The sequence below is a fragment of the Alternaria burnsii genome, assembly GCF_013036055.1.
Source record: "Alternaria burnsii strain CBS107.38 chromosome Unknown 730, whole genome shotgun sequence".
In the NCBI taxonomy this organism is placed as follows: domain Eukaryota; kingdom Fungi; phylum Ascomycota; class Dothideomycetes; order Pleosporales; family Pleosporaceae; genus Alternaria; species Alternaria burnsii.
Window position 1 is genome coordinate 283,759 of NW_024066110.1, and position 18,069 is coordinate 301,827.

At 51.4% G+C, this 18,069-nt stretch overlaps 6 protein-coding genes across 6 annotated transcripts; 5 read left to right on the forward strand and 1 right to left on the reverse strand.

Annotated features, from left to right (window-relative positions):
- Nucleotides 1-1,251: 1,251 nt before the first annotated feature.
- On the forward strand, nt 1,252-3,600 carry GT037_003503 (dao-domain-containing protein; the record flags this gene model as incomplete). The annotated part of the gene is made up of 3 exons (XM_038928550.1): nt 1,252-1,763; nt 1,813-2,072; nt 2,120-3,600. 3 exons carry the CDS (start codon nt 1,252-1,254, stop codon nt 3,598-3,600), a joined length of 2,253 nt encoding a protein of 750 aa, XP_038788257.1.
- Nucleotides 3,601-4,989: 1,389 nt separating this feature from the next.
- Nucleotides 4,990-7,842, forward strand: GT037_003504 (glycerol-3-phosphate mitochondrial precursor; the record flags this gene model as incomplete). Its single annotated transcript, XM_038928551.1, has 7 exons — nt 4,990-5,270; nt 6,084-6,245; nt 6,310-6,332; nt 6,386-6,750; nt 6,802-7,212; nt 7,270-7,362; nt 7,438-7,842. Coding segments are annotated over 7 exons (1,740 nt in total), but the record flags the coding sequence as incomplete, so codon positions are not given.
- Nucleotides 7,843-12,272: 4,430 nt separating this feature from the next.
- Nucleotides 12,273-13,169, forward strand: GT037_003505 (uncharacterized protein; the record flags this gene model as incomplete). Its single annotated transcript, XM_038928552.1, has 1 exon — nt 12,273-13,169. The coding sequence occupies one exon, from the start codon at nt 12,273-12,275 to the stop codon at nt 13,167-13,169; it is 897 nt and encodes a 298-aa protein (XP_038788259.1).
- Nucleotides 13,170-14,537: 1,368 nt separating this feature from the next.
- GT037_003506 (uncharacterized protein) lies at nt 14,538-14,960 on the forward strand (the record flags this gene model as incomplete). Its single annotated transcript, XM_038928553.1, has 3 exons — nt 14,538-14,699; nt 14,760-14,822; nt 14,886-14,960. 3 exons carry the CDS (start codon nt 14,538-14,540, stop codon nt 14,958-14,960), a joined length of 300 nt encoding a protein of 99 aa, XP_038788260.1.
- Nucleotides 14,961-16,040: 1,080 nt separating this feature from the next.
- On the reverse strand, nt 16,041-16,456 carry GT037_003507 (uncharacterized protein; the record flags this gene model as incomplete). The annotated part of the gene is made up of 2 exons (XM_038928554.1): nt 16,041-16,330; nt 16,384-16,456. 2 exons carry the CDS (start codon nt 16,454-16,456, stop codon nt 16,041-16,043), a joined length of 363 nt encoding a protein of 120 aa, XP_038788261.1.
- Nucleotides 16,457-17,054: 598 nt separating this feature from the next.
- GT037_003508 (rna polymerase ii mediator complex subunit) lies at nt 17,055-17,932 on the forward strand (the record flags this gene model as incomplete). Its single annotated transcript, XM_038928555.1, has 2 exons — nt 17,055-17,521; nt 17,569-17,932. 2 exons carry the CDS (start codon nt 17,055-17,057, stop codon nt 17,930-17,932), a joined length of 831 nt encoding a protein of 276 aa, XP_038788262.1.
- Nucleotides 17,933-18,069: the final 137 nt, after the last annotated feature.

Here is an 18,069-nt window from a genome sequence, read left to right on the forward strand (position 1 = left end):
AGAACGCCCAGCTGCCGAGCATTTGGGCAGCCACGAGTCTGCAGAGAGAAACAATACTTACGATCCCCTTTCATGACATTTGCGACCGCTATGAGAAGTCGTTTCATCAACGAAGTTACATAAGACTTGCTGGATTTAGATGTTGCTCCAAATAAACATGATGCTGCCAACTGCTACTTTGGCCACTGTTTCTATGTCACAATCACGTCGTGTATGGTAAAGCGATCCGCGCGGTATTACAAACATGACTCGCCAACTCTCCAAGGCATACTGTCGCATCGATCATACTTTGCGCATGACCGTCTGGCAGACTAGAAGTTTGAAACTGTCCTTGAGCAACAGTCTTGCACCAAACCGACTTGGGTCATATACGGTCCTTATCGAGAAATATAGAAATGTTGAGAACGTAGTCAACGCGGACCCTTTCTCCACGTGTTTACAAGCGACATCAACAACATTAAACACGTTGCATATCCGGCCATGCAACCATTCTTTGGATATACTGTCATGTGCGGCAAGAGATAAGGCGACCAGGAGGAGATCGTCACATCAATACTCAACAAGAATCAATACCATGGACACATGCAGTATCAGCTGCAAGCTTGACTCCACATGGCATGAGATCATCATGAGGCTCTGCTGCCCCACTTGCGTGGGTCTTCTTGGCATTTCACTCCATGGGCAGTGGCTATCTCCGCCAAATCGTGATGGGGGCCGGAAGAGAGGTTCCGCGCTAGTTGTCATTTCACAACTCTGCCACCGTTCGGTTTCTTGAGTTTGCTCGAGATTTGGAAGCTGCGCGGCCGCGAAGAGAATTGTCAGCCACGTGCGGCTTCCAGACGTATCTACACGACCCCGCTGCTTCATCTCGGCGCCTTTGACGGCAGAGACGGATCCTATCCGGGCGATTGCAAGCCGACCCTGTACAAGTGGAGTCGCGTCACGTCGCTCCACCATTTTCGTCATCCTGCCCTACAAAGTTTTAGCTGTTCTTAACAACTAGGTCGCCATCGGAAAAACTCCTACTCCCTTGAATGCCATGTTCCCCATGCCATTGTAACCCTTTTTCGAGGTGAGTAATCCCCATCCGCATTCCTCAATTCCCCAGCTCCGTTGCGCGGCCGCGCCTGACGTTCACAGGCTCGAGCCTCAGCAGATCTTTGTAGCACTTTTATCGACCCTTTGTACATTATACGAACACCGCCTGGAGCGACTGCATCTCCAGAGACTTATACCCATCCATAACTCATCATGGCTGCCCGACGAGGAAGCCGCTTCATCAAGCCGCTGCTCTATACAGCTGGTGTTGGAGCAGTCGGTACCGCCGCCCTATACACTACCCTACGACCTCGCGATATCCCTGGCTCAGAAGCCGCCGCAGTCCCACCACCCACATATGGCGAGGGAGGTGTCTTCCGACCGCCACAGTTCCCCTCTGCCAAGAGCCGCGAAGAGCAGATCGCACAATTGAAGCGCAGCGCTGGCGTCGTCTCGCAGGTCGCAGAGAAGGCAAAGAAGTGGCTGGGCGGCGGCTCTACGCCAACTCCAGCCGAAAAGGCGGAAGAAGAGCCATACGACCTGTTGGTCATTGGTGGTGGCGCGACGGGAGCCGGTATTGCGCTCGACGCTGTTACAAGAGGTCTCAAGGTTGCGCTCGTCGAGCGCGACGACTTCAGCAGTGGTACCAGCAGTAAGAGCACAAAGCTGGTACACGGCGGTGTACGATACCTAGAAAAGGCTGTCTGGAACCTGGACTACAACCAGTGAGTAGCTCAAGAAAGTTAATCCTGCAATATCTAACCTGAAGCTTAGATACGCTCTCGTCGTCGAAGCTCTTCGCGAGCGTCGTTACTTCTTAGATACCGCTCCTCACCTGTCACAATGGCTGCCAATTATGATTCCTATCCAGAAGTGGTGGCAAGCGCCTTACTTCTGGGCTGGTACCAAGTTCTATGATTTCCTTGCCGGTTCAGAGAACATTGAGAGCTCATATTACATGACCAAGAGCAAGGCTCTGGACGCATTCCCCATGTTGAAGAAGGAAGGCCTTGTTGGCGCCCTGGTCTACTACGGTAAGCTCAGCAGTCACTTGATCCGTTGCAGCAACTGACTTCATCAGATGGTGCGCACAACGACTCTCGCATGAACGTTTCCATCGCAATGACTGCTGCGCTATACGGCGCAACTGTCGTCAACCATCTCGAGGTCACCAGCCTCGAGAAGGATGCTAACGGTCGTCTGTGCGGAGCAAAGGCCAAGGATTGCATCGCTGAGCGCGACGGCAAGAAGGCTGAAGAGTTCTCGATCAAGGCCAAGGGAATCATCAATGCTACCGGTCCCTTCACCGACTCCATCCGCAAAATGGACGACCAGGAGGTGCCTGAAATTGTCGCCCCTAGCTCTGGTGTTCACGTCATCCTTCCTGGCTACTACAGCCCTGCAAACATGGGTCTCATCGATCCCAACACTTCTGACGGTCGTGTCATCTTCTTCCTGCCATGGCAGGGCAACACCATTGCGGGTACAACAGACACCGCTTGTGACATCAAGAGGGACCCCGTTGCTGGCGAGGAAGAGATTGACTGGATTCTCAAGGAGGTTAAGCGATACCTTCAGCCAGAAATCAATGTTCGCCGAGGCGATGTGCTTGCTGCTTGGTCCGGTATCCGTCCTCTTGTCCGTGACCCCAACGCGAGTGCGACCGAGGGTCTTGTCCGCAACCACTTGGTCACTACCTCTCCTTCCGGTCTGATGACTTGCTCAGGTGGCAAGTGGACTACCTACCGCCAGATGGCCGAAGAGACAGTCGACGAGGCAATCAAGGAGTACAGCTTAAAGACTCAGCCGCTCGTGAACCCTACTCTCGTTAGCGGAACTGAGGTTAAGGATGAAGCTCCTCTCGACGGCACCTGCCAAACCCACCGTGTCCGACTTGTCGGTGCACACGGCTTCTCCAAGACTCTCTTCATTAACCTCATCCAGCACTACGGCATCGAGACTGACGTTGCCAAATACCTTTGCCAGGCGTACGGTGACCGTGCGTGGACTGTCGCAGCTCTTGCATCGCCCACTGAGCAGCGCTTCCCTGTCCGCGGCATTAAGATGGCTGAGCTATACCCATACATCGACGGTGAGGTCCGCTACTGCGTCCGCCACGAATATGCTCAAACTGCTACGGACGTGATTGCGCGCCGCATGCGTCTCGCCTTCTTGAATGCTCAGGCCGCTCTCGAAGCTCTTCCCAAGGTCATTGACATCATGGGCGAGGAGCTAAAGTGGGACAACAAGCGTAAGGAGGTCGAGTGGAAGAACTCTATCACTTACCTCGGCTCCATGGGCCTGCCCAAGAACAAGCTCTCGCTCACCCGCAAGGATGTAGAGAGTGGCCACGTGGGCAAGTACACAGATGAGGACTACCACCTCTACGCTCGTCATGGTATGTCAACCTCCGATGAGGAAGCTTGTGCAAACCTCTTTGCATTTGGGATTAGGCTAAATGAATTGTTTGCAGATAAACCCGATGAGCTCCTGCAGTCGGACAGCAAGTTCCCAAGCGGCCACAACCCCGTCGTAGGCCGTGAATCCAAGGTCAACAAATAAGCGTGTAGATACGCGCCTACAGCTATAGTGTAATTGAAGGACCTGTCATGTCCGATTCGTACACACCACTCGTATATTGTACCATCCTAATCGGCGCGCGGCGCATACGAGTCGACTCGACTCGACTTGCATCATGTTGGCGCTCGATACCATCCGCATGACTGGCGTCCTTTTCTCCATCGCGATCTGTATATAATCATCTACAATTAGCGTTGCCCGAAAGAATAGAGTAAGCTCCATTCAGCTCTCAAGATGCTATGTTTTTATCGATGCATCTTCTTTTTGCCGAGGCATGCTGCTCTCACCGCTCGCTAGTTTCTTCAGTCTCCACACATATCCACATCCCCGCCACATCAACTGTATTTTTCATTCCCGGGCAGCGGATACATGCCTTCATCCATGGCTGGGCTGTATGTGGGCTTAAAGATATAATTTTTCCATCATGCTGTTTTGTCATCGACCACATCTGCGATATCAACTCTTCTTCAGTAGTATAGTGGTCAGTATTTCCGCTTGTCATCCAAGTCTTCTAGTCTGCTTGACAATCCGCGGGAGACCGGGGTTCAATTCCCCGCTGGAGAGTACTACTATCGCGCTTGTTTTTTGCCGTTGCTGTGCGGGATGGGGGGGTTTTTTTTGGACGTGGTCGCTTTTTTGCGTACCCAACACGTATGTATTACCGCGCCATCAGGCTCGTCCACGAATGTCTCCTGATAGGTGACTGGCACTCCTATACTGCTGTCGCTTAGTTTCCTGCTGCCAGTGGTGGAGAGAAGGAAATTGTTATCCAAGACAAACGACTATACAGTCAAACTTTGAGACACAGGAAGATCTAAGGGATATAAAGACTACTTCACGCGTGGAGAGGATACTACACCTGTTAGCTCAATACACTTCAGTTAGTCACACTTACCACAGAAATAGTCCGCGGAGATGCTGCTGAGGTTTCGCTCCTCAGTCTTTCCTGGAGGACATGGGGCCGATATCGCGCACGGCATGAAAGATCTGCATACATGAGATCGAGTCGGGAAACAATCTACTATCAGCTGCTCAGCCCTTGGTTCTCTTACTTCATTTGGTCTCTTCTGGCGTTCCCTGGGTTTGCTACACGAGCAAAGGCTTTCACCCCTTCTGACTTTCCGATATGGCGTCATCCCCTCGGGTGCCTCCCTATACGACGTCAGCGCGACTGCGAGTTCGGTATGCACTCTATTGGTAAGGCGAAAGTGTTGGAAACTTGCAAGGTGAAATTCCGCGTTTTCCGTTGTGGCACATGGTTCCCCATGGATACCCTAGCGAAGCCAGAGTGTGTTCTACTCCATCGCTGCATGAGTGCTGTGGATGGTCTGTCATGCTCTGGACCGCCCAGTATACTCCAAATTGTCAAGTGGGCTGCCTGTGACGATGAACTTGCATTCGGGGCAATTAACATGCTCCATCAAGGAAAGCCTCGTTGGAAAATCCAAGGTTGACGTATTTGCAGTGCCACGCCACAACTCTGTAGCCCATGCTACGCTCTTACGTCGCCTCAAGCCGGCTCTCAATGGTGTCAACCTATCCAACTGTTCAGCACAACTTGATCCCTTCTCCGTCCGATGCTCTGCAGCGTGGGGGCAAGTTTCGCGAACAATGAGAACTTGCCTCGGCAGGCTGGAGGTCCTAGAGATGGTGTCAGTCAAGACTGAGGGGACAAAACTAGATCGAGATGAAATTTCTTCAACCTGTTCGGAAACACTTGGTGTTTTTGGTCTCCGAGATGAAGATGACACCGTTGCTCCATAGCGGGTTGCAAGGCCGTGAGTTGAGTGGTCTCGCTATTTGAGAATCATAGAGCAACCAAGCAGGAATTCCAATTAAGGAGTCTCCTGGCGTCGCTCTCAGTGCTATGCAGTTCTACCATGTGTCTGCAAGCTGGACCACTATTCAATAGTCAAACCTGGGTTGAACGTACTGCTGTAGATCATCGTCCCACCCGGCTTCTCGGCGACTTCCTTTACGCCTGCCGGCAGATTCCACATGCACGCACATACCGGGGTAGATGTCGAGCCAGCGCAACTTCTACTATACCGAGGACAGCCAGTTCCCACGCCAATTACGTCTTTACAACTTCAATCTTAGCCTATAGGTGTTACAATATAGAGGCTGCCTCGGTATCTTGTCGATTATAGTAGTCGCCGCCGATCGTTTCCTATGAGCGCATGCAACATGACCATAGTAGATCGGAAATAAGTCATTCGCAATTGGGTACCTCTTTTCCCCGCAAACCACCACTCTGGATCCTTGGGGCATGGTTGGCTCTTTTTTTGGAAAAGGATCGTCATGTTCAACTACTTCGGGCAAGAGGCGTGAACTAGCCGACGTGGGGCGCGAACCTTCTGTCCAGGCGCGACGCCACTTCCATTTGTAAAGCTACCCAAGGGTCTGCACCGATAGTCTCGTGCTGGTTGTCAACTTGTCAACTCCCTTTCGGACCTGGCTCCTAGGTACCTTGCATCAACCAACTTGGGCAACACGGTCGCCGATCGACTCCGGGATATGTCGATCATCGACTACACACTGTGCAACAAGGGGGGCAAGACAGCTCTCAACCAATGGAGAGAGGCGGATATCCAAGACTTCATGATGGCGATGTTGGGTGTGACGGCGTGAGGAACTTGCCTCGGTCCCGCTCCACATTCGTATGATCGAGGAACAAGAAGTTGGATAAAGGAGAACATGGGAAATGATTATAAGTAGAAGACACATGCGACCGAAGACAGGAATCATTCTCTCAAGTCATCTTGAGTAAATCATTCCACTTCATCTCAGGGTTACTTCTTTGCAATGCATACTCTTTCTCTCATACTTCTCCAGGCTTCGGCGGCCGTCGCCTACCCCTGGGTCTCTGGCCAGCCGGGTGTCAACTCTGGGCTCTTCAGAAACGCACGCACTGTTGAAAGACGCCAGGCCAACTGCCCTTTCAACCCTGTACATAAGGGTGCCGCTCCATACACTGCTCCTTACACCTACACTGGGGCCAAGAACGGTGTACCTGGTAGCCAAAAGGGTGGTATCAAAGTCCCAGCAGACGGCGATACGGCTCACGCCTACACTCCTCCCGGACCTAACGATATTCGTGGACCATGCCCAGGTCTGAACGCTGCAGCTAACGTAAGTATACGATACAATAATGTGTACGATATTCTCGCTGACGAGAGATAGCACAACTTCCTTTCCCATGATGGTATAACCAACTTCCAGGAGTTGGTCGATGCCCAACAGAATGTTTACAACGTAGGCTATGACCTAGCTGTCCTTCTCGCAGTCCTTGGTATCGAGGCTGGTGGTGACGTACTCTCTGGTCGCTTGAGTATCGGTTGCGATGCTACATCTCGTACTGCGACGCTTCCTATTCTGGGCACCCAGCCCGGTCTTGATGGCCACAACAAGTTTGAGGCAGATTCGTCGCTCACGCGTAACGATTTCTTCCTCGCAGACGGGGACAACTACAGCTTTAACGGCACACTGTTCGCAGAGATGAAGGCAGTCGCTGACAAGGTTTCTGGTGGAAACTTTGATCGCAATGCTCTCGCCGCATACCGCAGCCAGCGGTACGAAGAGTCTGTTCAAGAGGTATGTAACTCCCGCCTTCAAGCCATATGTTTCCCCAAGCTTACAGCTAGATTTCAGAACCCCAATTTCTTCTTTGGACCCCTGTCTCTGTTGCTTTACGGAGCCGCCTCCTTCCTCTACGAACTCTTCCCCAGCTACGGCGACAAGGGCGTACCGGATCTTGCGACAATGAAGGCAAGTCCCCAAAATTTGAAACCATGCGACACATTCTGACATCGTATCCAGTCCTTCTTTGGAGCTGTCGAAGACTCGTCTGCACCAGGTGGCTGGCGTCACGTCCCCGAGCGCATTCCTGACAATTGGTTCTCGCGTGTCGAGCCCTACAACAACATGGATGTTACCAACGAGATTCTGGCCCAGTATCTCAAGTATCCCAAGCTATTCGGAGGCAACGTGGGCACGAACAACTTCGATGCCTTGTCCACACCATTCGATATTATTGTCGACGGCAAGCTACCCAACGATGTTACAACGGCGCAGCTGCTTTGCTTGCTTTACCAGCTGGGCGTCATGGCTGTTCCCAGCACTCTGAGTACCGTCACTGACATCACTGGTGCCGTGCTGGATTTCGGTATTGGAAAGCTGAACCCGGTGTTCAAGAACGCTGGATGCCCCTTGAAGGTTGGCTAAACTTGAAACACAAGTTGAATTTGGGAATCGTACCTAGTTGATGGATATTACAATGCATGCTGGGCTGGAGTAAGGATTGGTTGACCATACTTCATGATGTGGAATCGGAACATTTACGTATAACAATTAGTATGATCAATAACAATTTATTACTTATATCCCTAAATCAATTCTGGACCTGACTTGTGTAGTGTATTGTTCTCATGCTTGTCCATGAGGCTGGCAGACTAGGTTGCTGGCCACCAAGTCACGCTCACAATGACGGAGATCGATCACAACCTCGGTACCATTGCTGCTAGTCACATTGAAACACTCAGTACACTTACAGCAATCACAGTAAGCGGAATAAATTCCATGCAAAGTCAGAGTTTAAGGACGCCGATAGGTGATTCAAGCACGAGTCGCCGAGTGTAGACTCAAACGTCCATGATGTTTGCACGACCGACATCGATGTTTAACTAATTACCCGTGGGATAGTGTTCGGTGAGTGTTTGGAGCTGTAGCAAGATACTAGAAGGAGAGAATGGAAGTAGAGATCGAACAAGATGACCTCAGGAGGTCACATACCATCGAATAGCCAGAACATGTGTTCACATTCCCATGTCTCTTGTCTTATGGGACTGGCACCCGCGGTGAGTTTTTTAAAAGCATAATATTTGACGGTTCTGCTTAGTCAATTGATATTGCAGCGTCTTCTAAATGGTCCATATGGGCTGCCATTGTGCCTTCAACATCACAAGTCAGGTTCAGACCTGAAGCATCTCCTTCTAGCGCCGCAGCCACCTTGCGTATAGACAAGCGTGTGTCTGCCACCCATCCATATAACGTTTGGAATTCACCTACGGAATGCTAGTATCCAGTTCGAGGCTGTAACGTCTCCGTTATGATACAAGACTCATTTGCTTCGTATCAATCGCCCAATTTTGAGGCGAGACAGAAGAGCTTCTCCACACGGTGAAATCTTAGAATCCCTTATCAGCAGGAAGCTCGTAACGCTGTTCGACGTATCTACCGAAAAGGACTGTTTTCTGAAATCCGCAGGCTTCGTTGAAGGGGTCTTTAATCTTTTGGTGGATAATGTCACCGCCGGGAATTTTGCTCATCATTTACATTTTTCCATTCAGGATAATGTATTGACCTCAAGAGTCGGAGATGAACGTGTTGTGGAGGATGTGACAATTGCAAAGCTTGTGCGACGCGCCTAAACTATGTTGTGTGCAGCCAACGGCAAAGACAAGACTTCACTATGCGAGTTGGAAGTTCATACCAATATCCATGGATGGGCTACGTTAGCAAGTGTCGAACTTGATCAGAATCGGGCTTCATGAATTACGGGTTTCTGGTCCAATACACTGACCATAGGAGCCAGGAGGGTACCAGAAAGGAAGGCAAAGGAGGGATGGAAGTGTGTGAGGTGACTTTCCAAGGCGAGCATCTAGAAATGTGGCTGTCTGCAAAGCCTTGTAGGCATAGGATGGTGGGGAGATGGTTCACAGGGATGGTATCTACGAAGAGAGGCGAGTCGGTAAGGATCTAGAGTCATAAGAGGAGAGTGTTTGGATGTATATGCGGAGAGACGTACTGCGTAGTGCATGGTCCTCAGGCTTCTCTTAATTTGGTGCAGATACACGAGAGAAGACTAGGATGTCTCGTTTCTGCAACAGCTGACAGCTTGCATATAGTTGTATAACTACGAGCTCTCGCTTCAGTCAACACAATGTGACATACAGCCGAACGCCTTGACTCTCAACATCAGCTTCCCACAACATAACTGCCGATAGTCGTGTGGCTAACAGACTAGGGAAGCTCTTGCTGCATTCTGACAGCAACCAGATGCAGTCATCGGTAGAGTCGACAGTTGAAATTGACACATCACGAAAACAGGTGAGAAATTACGTCAAAGCATTGGTTGAAACTGAGTCTTACATGCAGCGGTAGACTATATAAAAAAGCAAGTCTGCAGAATCCTAAAGGTGATGACGAAGGTCAACAGACGAGGAATACCTGATGCTCCTTTACAAATGTCTTAATCACAGCCACGATGAGGGTTGCGATCGCATGTGCCTGGTCTCATTTTGATGTACGCAATCCAGCATCCAGTAGATGTGATTTCTAGTTCGGATTGATGTCTGTGTATCGAGGTATCTCGCCATGCTTTGCTGCTGGTAATTAGCCGCACAAAGTTCTAGCGTAGTCTGCCAGTATACAGCATGCAAAGCAGATCGAGATGCTGTGCATACAAGCATCGTAGATCGCTTGGAAGAAGTATCCATTACACGGTGATCGGCTGGACCAACGTTGTAAACGACTACCAGGAATTTCATGCTTTACACTCATGTTCTTGGTACGCATATCGTCGACAGGGAACCCGTTGCTTAAGTCTCAACGATGACGGTGTATTGCAGGTTAACGGCAAAAGCATCTTGACACATCCTAGCGTAGCACAAGCCAAGGGTGACATCCAATGCGTATGGTCGTTCAGCACATGAGCGTTCTTCCGGACTTCTAGATGACGGACACTGACGGAGATCCGATCCTACGCAAGAGTAAAGAGTTTTGAATCTAGAACGATGCGGCAAACATCGGTGCTCAGTAATCCAACATGTTTGGTAGGCTTCCTCAAGCGAAACCTGATGAACCATAGGAGCCAAAAAGCAGCACATCCGACTTACCGTAGCGTCAACTCCTGTTCTGCGGCTTCCTCCGACAAACTGGAAGTTCTCCTCAAGCGTTGACTCCAAAAGAAAAGTCGGTCAACGATGACGAAATGCAGTTTCTCGAACTGTGTGTTAGAAGTGACTAAGGCATTCTGTGAGGACGCGCGGTCGGGCAAGACGGGTGAATGTCAAGGTTGCTTGAGGAGAATGCTGCCGAGAAGCGAACGATGAATGAAAACTCTTTTGCAGCCCAAGAGCAAGACTCGAACGTTCACCTAACACATGTGATAGGCCCCGATGCGATGGCTGTGGAGATGGATAGGTATCGCAATCGATAAGTGGATAAGGCAGGGCGCAAATTCTCGCACATGGCTGCCACGCGGAACCAGTAAGACAACGCCGAAGTTGTAGCGGGCCCACAATTCATTTCCAGCGCATGCTGACGGCTTGTGAATGCCATCATCATAAAGCCCAGAAGCTGTGGAGTTTGCAGCGTGCAGGAAAAGCGAGCGAACGACAGCTCTCGTTGAGGCGGTCCGGCAAAACAATCGCAGGAGTGTATGTCACATTGACGCTGTGACGGCTCTTCAGCCGGTCCCACGTCGCGAATCGGCGCACAGCAGGTCGAAGCTGGCGCTGGCAGGCAGTGGAGCGCACACAGCCAATCGTGAAAATGGAGAAGCAAAGTCGAACAACCAGAGCGTGTCCACAATCGCCGTGCGCTGTAAGTGGCTATGAGCTCTGGCGGTCTGGCCCATCTGCTGTCAGTCCATCAAGACATGGCGCGACTCCTTGCGGTACACGTGTGTTAGATGTCCAAAACAGCTCAATCAGGGCGGCGGGTGCCTCATCTGCTGTGATGACATGTGCCCGAACGAGGCGCAGACACGCTGTGCCAGGGATGTTTCGTTTACCGGCTTCAGCTCCGGCCGTGCCCCTGGCGGAACAGGGCGCGAAGAGCTCCGCGATGCAGTGATCGTCAGGAACAGTATTGTGATTGGCTGCATGTGCCCGTCGCCATGCCACTTGCGGAAGTATGAAACCCGTCAGCTCTGCAGCCGGTGCGATATTTTGACTCTGGCCATATTTAGCTGGAAACGAGCGCATTGTCAGTGTAAGGAAAAAGAACACAATCAGCGCACGTAGGAGTGCCCTTTGCAAGCGTATGAACATAGAGAAAAGAAAGTCTGAAGTTCGTCCTGGTGGAGATGAGTGCCGAAAATTTCGATCGAGCGGCGTCCATAGACGAATGAGTGCGGTAGCGTGGCGGCAACTCGACGAGGTCAGCGTTGTTGAGGGCGCCATGGCACGCCGTTCCACCAGCAGCCGGCCCGGAGTGGCAGGCCCCACGATGACAGAAACAGTCTAGACGGCGTCGTGGTGAGCGGAGGTTGCGATGCACAAGCGATGGCACGTTGCCAGGGGCCCGTTCTAGCGCGGTCCCTAGCGTAAAAGCCATGCGAACCCACTCTGCCCACCTTTCTTTCACTCACTAACCCACACCATCACCCACACTCTTTCTATATATCAAGCTGCTCCCTCTTCCTGTAACACTCATTCTGCAGGCTCGAGGTCTTCTTGTTCATTCATTCACTCTCTCAAGACATTTTTGTCTACAACTGTCATTCCTGACACCAACCATTGTCAACGCGACAACCCACAACTCACTTACCACTCCTTTGAACTGCTAGTCGGTTCAGTCATTTCCTGCAAACCTCACACCAACATCTATAGCACCACTCTCTCAGCTATCCAACAATACCAATCGTCAAAATGAAGGCATCTGCTGTCCTCGCTTCTCTCCTTTTCGGCTCCTACGCCGTTGCTGCGCCCTTCGACAGGCGCGCCCTCGTCTACAAGACTGAGGTCGTCACTGAGACCGTGGTTGTCTACACCACCGTCTGGGATGACGAGCCAGTTGCCCAGGCTACTACCAGTGCTGGCGAGTTCTACGAGAAACCCAGCAAGCCATCCACCACCAGCACTGCCGTAGTTGCACCTACTTCTTCGGTTGTGGCCTCTCCCCCAGCTGCACCTTCAAAGGCTGCTCCTACCACCTCCAAGGCTGCCCCAGCCTACACCCCTATTGCTCCTGAGGAGCCTTCAAGCGTCTACACTCCTGTGGAAACTCCTACTTCAGTCTACACTCCCGTTCCCACTACTCCTGCTCCAGCCCCAGAGAGCTCTTACGTAGCACCTGCTCCCAAGCCTGAGCCAACTACCACCGCAGTCACTTCTGCCGCCCCTGAGCCTGTCTACTCTCAGGCTGCTGCTCCCTCAAGCGCTGCGCCTAGCTACCCTACCACCGGCGGCACCTCCCCTGGTACGTCGTTCGAGGATGTAGAGATCACCATCTACGACAACACCGGTGCTGCTGGCGCTTGCGGTGAGGCTCTTACCAATGACATGCCTGTCGTTGCTATTGCTCAGGGCGCTTGGAACGCCCAGGGAGGAACCACGCACGACGTCATGACCGGCGCATCAACCAACCCGTGGTGCGGAAAGGAGATTGAGATTGAGTTCCAAGGCAAGACTGCCAACGCTAAGATCATGGATCTTTGCCCTGGCTGCGTGAACGAATACGACATCGATCTCTCCCATGCTGTCTGGAAGGACCTTGGCCTGACCGAGATCACCCGTTACAATGGCGTCAACTGGAAGATCGTCTAAGCGTCTACTTCAGTCATACCACGATCCATATACCCAAGATTCTGATATCTCGCTAGCGCAGGCAGGGTCAGCGCTTTGCACGACCATGTTACGACTCATTTTTCACGCATCAGGCAGGGGCCGGTGATTGGAGTATACGGAAGGAAAACCGTTCTGTTGCGGTTCTTGTTCAGCTTTTCTCTTCTAGATCTCGCTCTACTTGTTGCAACGCAGATCCCATGCTATATTTGGGGATGTTTTGCTAAGCAGAGTGTCCATCCACACTCTTCTTGTCACTCGTTGATTATAGCAGGCTTGTCCAGCTTTTCTTTCGCTTCGCTGTATAAGACTTAGGGCTGGTGCACGGGATAACATCTTAGATACCCATGCAAGTTGGATACTGGAGGTTCCTAGCTACCAAAAGAAAATACATAGCGCATCGCGCAATTTTCAAAATCACTCTTCTGTCTTCTGTGAACTGCTATACGTTCCGTATCTCTTTGTACAGGTTTTCATTCAGGTACACCACTTCTCACGCTTGCAATCAGGCGCCTAATACGAGGCCCTCCCTACCGATACGAGCTGAGCTATTAACGAACGCGCAAGCACCCGACTCATGCTGCCGCGGCAATATGGCTGCGCCTCATGTCTACAGCCACCGTGCGTACTTTTTCCAAAAAAGAATACGCCGAAGCCTCCGAAAATACTACCTTACGCCTCAGCACCTGCTGCCATCATCCCTCTACCATACCTCATGAGTAAGTGACTCAGCCGTAGCTTTAGATACAGTCCTTCCCGAACTCCATCCTCCCCCCTCAATAATAGGGGCTTGCGTTCGACAGTGGAAACTGTGCCGTAAGTCACACACCAAAAACCGACTGGAGGCCCGACGTCGAAACAAAGCTTACAGTTCGTTTCAAAATGAACCAAGCTGTGGTGTGCGACGTGTGTACCCCTTGGTAATTTCCATGAAGGGCCGGGGAAGAAAGGGTCTAGCATGGGGTGGCCGTGCTGTCGCATGCTCCACATGTTGGCTGTTTCATTTGTGAACACTGTAGTTCTCTTTGTGTAGCCTGGAATTTGTGAGTGTAGTGCAGTCTATCAAATCCAAGCATTGGATCTTGTGCGTCTCCAAGTCTCAGAATGTTGTGCGGGAAACTGGGGATGCCGATCATGTAGGGATATTCGGGATGAGCAATTACTGCAACTTCTCCTTCCAAAGTTCCAGTAAGAATGACATCATCATGATCATTAACCAACACCACGACGATCAACAATAAAGAATAGAGATGAAAATTGCTTGCGATGACAGCCAACAACCGAAAAAAAGCATTACAATTCTTTTGAGAGCTTAGCCCATAACACGGATATCACAGCAACTTATCTAATATGGCGAATCGACTCTCCCATTCCCTCAATGAGATTGAATCTCACACTCCCGTCATCAAGGCGCAAGCTACCGAGAACGATGTTGTCTCCAAGAGTGGCGAGCAGATTGAAGAAGGTGACCACGTGTATACTAGGACAAGGGGTGGAAGGCACGAGGGGAACGTAAGCGCTCATCGAGCCAACTCCACGACTTCGTTACCGGATGATTAACAACAAGAAAAGGTTAACAAGATTGTGATGGACCAAGAGGAGGCTGATGCAGAAGATGTAAAGCATCCACCAAAGGTACACTCTTATGGTTTGCGGAAAGTGGAACAGAGATATTGAGATGCTGACTTGGTTGACTAGGTACTATTTACGGACCAGAAGGGGAAAGATGTAGCACACAAACCAGGTACACTTGATGTCACAGACAGAGCCTGATGGACACTTGTTCTCTCAAGCCAAGTCGATATCAGCAGGAAGTACGGGACAGAGATGTGGCTTTCCATGTATACTGGACTACAGCAAACGACCGGAATGGAAGGCAAAGCCAGTTGAATTCAATACATTATGATATTCATATTGCAAATCGAACGTCCTAACTTACAAACCGTTCAGCAGCGTCTGCCAGTATCACTCCTTCGCGTCTGCACAATGTTTACCCGCCGACCCAAACTTAACCTCTCAGCCCACACTCAACAGGCGCATCTTTTAACCGCCGGAAGAGCCTGCATTCCACAGCTCATGCGCTTACCTACCGGAACAGGTATTTTTATTCATGCAACCGGGTGTGAGTTTTACCAGCACTCATCCGGTGGTCAAAAGAAAGTTTTGACTCTGCTATGTGGGAAGAAGTGTGCCTTATCTCACATATCTCACGTGTTGCGCACGTGTTAACATAGGAAAGCACGTGGAAGGCATGTGTTGGCGAGCCGAGGCTGCCAGCTGGCGAAGTGGGATGGCGGATTGCTCCGAAGAGTCTCCGAAGGGCTCCGGGTTAGCCGCGAACAAAAGGAACGACGTTGTTCATGCATCTCTATTGATCGCGCGGGGGCGCTGGAGCATGTAGCCCGTAAGTGATGTTTTGGTGGGGTATTCTTCATGATCGGTTACATGTGGAAGACAAGTAACGATGGAGGCATGCGACACGAAGCTAAGCGTGCAAATTGGAGCTTGAGAGTATGTGAATGTTGTCAATGCTTGTTGAATATGTTTTGAATTACAAATGTGGTAATCCGTTTCCCCGTACAGTGATTCTTGTACAGTCCCAGCCAAAGGGCAGCCTTCCAAATCTTCATCTCATCCCGAGTATCGATCTTGATGGGTATAGAACGAAAGTAATCCCAGTACTTGTCGCTTCCTCGCTTTTGTCGCAAATTCTCGTGTCCAAACCTCATAAAGCGGATCATCGCAGTCCCTTTCCCGTGCGCCTTGAGGCGCGTGTGTGTAAGTATGTACAGCAGGTCATCCGGCACGTCCGGCTTCTATCTTAACGTCGCGTCATGATGTTTTTTTTTGGATTTAAGCAAACGCGCTGGCACCACCGGACTCGAGCAGTTCCATCTCAGCCTGTGTCCATGACAGGTTCTGGAAGCGTGCAGGCAGCTCAGAGCGATCGAAGTACAAGCCCTTTCCTGCCTCAATGGGGCCAAGGTCCCTGCCGGATGCACCGCCAATGTGGCCGCCAACAAAGGCGCTGGGAATGTGGTTGAGCGGGCCGTGCTGTTGTGCCTTCTGTCGGTAGGATTTGAAAGATGAGGGAAGCTCGCTCATGGGAGAAGCAGGGTGGACGTGCGGGGTGTGGTCAACCTCTGAAACGCCATGTTAGATGTGCTGGCGAGCAAGATGCGACGGTTAAACGTACTCTGAGGGGTGCTGCGCTTTCCCAGAAAGCGGATCATGGGCTGGCGATGAGCGAGAGCCCTTGTTGCGTTCATTTTGTGATGAGGTGATGCGGGGGTTGCGGATGGTAGTATCAAGTGCAGGTTGCGACGGGGCGCGAGGTAGTGAAAAGCTTGCACGGGAGTTTTGGATGAATTGCTTGCGCAAGAAGAGCGAAGAAGGCGACAAAAGTGCAGTGGACGAGTTGTTGGGGAATTGGTGAGTGGTGGAGGGGAGCCGGAAGTGACAATGGAGATAAATCTTATTTTTGGCGGCAGCAAGGCAATCGCCGAGGCCCTGAGGATTGCAAACTAATCCCACCCGCACGCCAACGGCCTCTGGCCACGCTCGAACGACTGTCAGTTCAAGTCATGCGCGCCGTGTATTTCTAAGCCATTTGTAGCAAGCCGGGCAGTTCAGCGCGGTGTTTGTGGGCCTTCCACGCAACACTTGGAGTTGTTCTTTCACTTTTCAGGCCATAGCTTCCCGTCGCGCAATCCAGGCGGCTGTCTTTTCTGCTCCCGCACCAATTAGAGACGCTGCACACGCCGCCCGCCTTATCGAACCCCACGAGCTTCTCCGCATCCTGACCAGCGGATATTGCATATTGATATTCGCTCCTCCGACTGCGGTGCGGACCCGACTTTGCTCACCATGCACGAGTTGAGCCTCTACGGCCAGGTCACCTTTGCGCGCTATGAGCAGGTGCTGAACATTCTGGCTGGGGTTGCTGCCATGCAGCCCCAACGTGTTTTCGAGCGCAACATTATCTACAAGCCTACGCGCGAGTCGGAGGAGCCCGGCTCGAATCTTGGCCGTCGCGGCGGCACCCAGACTGTCGCGCAGAAGCAGGCCAAACAAGCTGCTCCTGTTGTTCTCTACCATACCCGCCTGGTCCAGAAGCTGTCTGAAGACGACTTTGCAGCTGAAGACGCCCTGCCCGAGGAGAGCACAAAGACCTTGTCTGCTGACGTACAAGACGGAGAGGAGCCAGCATGGTCGTTTGTCTTCCGAGACGTACCAGATACTGGGGACAGAGGTGTCTCAATCCGCTTCACCAACACCACTGACTTGCTGTCTGGCGACCCACATGCTTTCATGATCGCCTCAGGGCCCAATCAGTGAGATCTTCTCTCTATGCGTGCCTTCACCTCTAACAACAGTGCAGGTTCGTGACTGAATTCTACGTCGAAGGCTACCGTTTTGTGCACGGCAATGTCGTTATATTTCTCTACCGCATCCTCCACGAGCCCGGTATACGTAATGTCCAGAAGGCCCCCAAGACCACACTACCGACATGGAACGGGCTGAAGCTGCTTGATCCAAGTGGTGTTTACACGCTCCAGGCTACTGTCCGCATCGAAGACTTCAACAACGCAGCTGTACTAGAGGCAGGTGTGAATGAGTTGAAGAGATTCCAGACGCAAATGAAGGGCTGTGTGAACCTGGCTTTGCCAGATCGACTTGCACTGGATCCCCGCGTCAAGTACAAAGCTCCGACAGCCCCTGCCACCCAAGCGCGACCTCGATGAAGACTGCTCTCATACTAACAGAGAGCAATGGGAAGCGGAAGGGAGGTTTTAAACTAGGAATCGTCATGTCAGCATCCAAAGGCTATAGAGGCAAAGTATCAAGTTCAGCTCTCTAGGAGTGTCAGCGAGTGCCAACG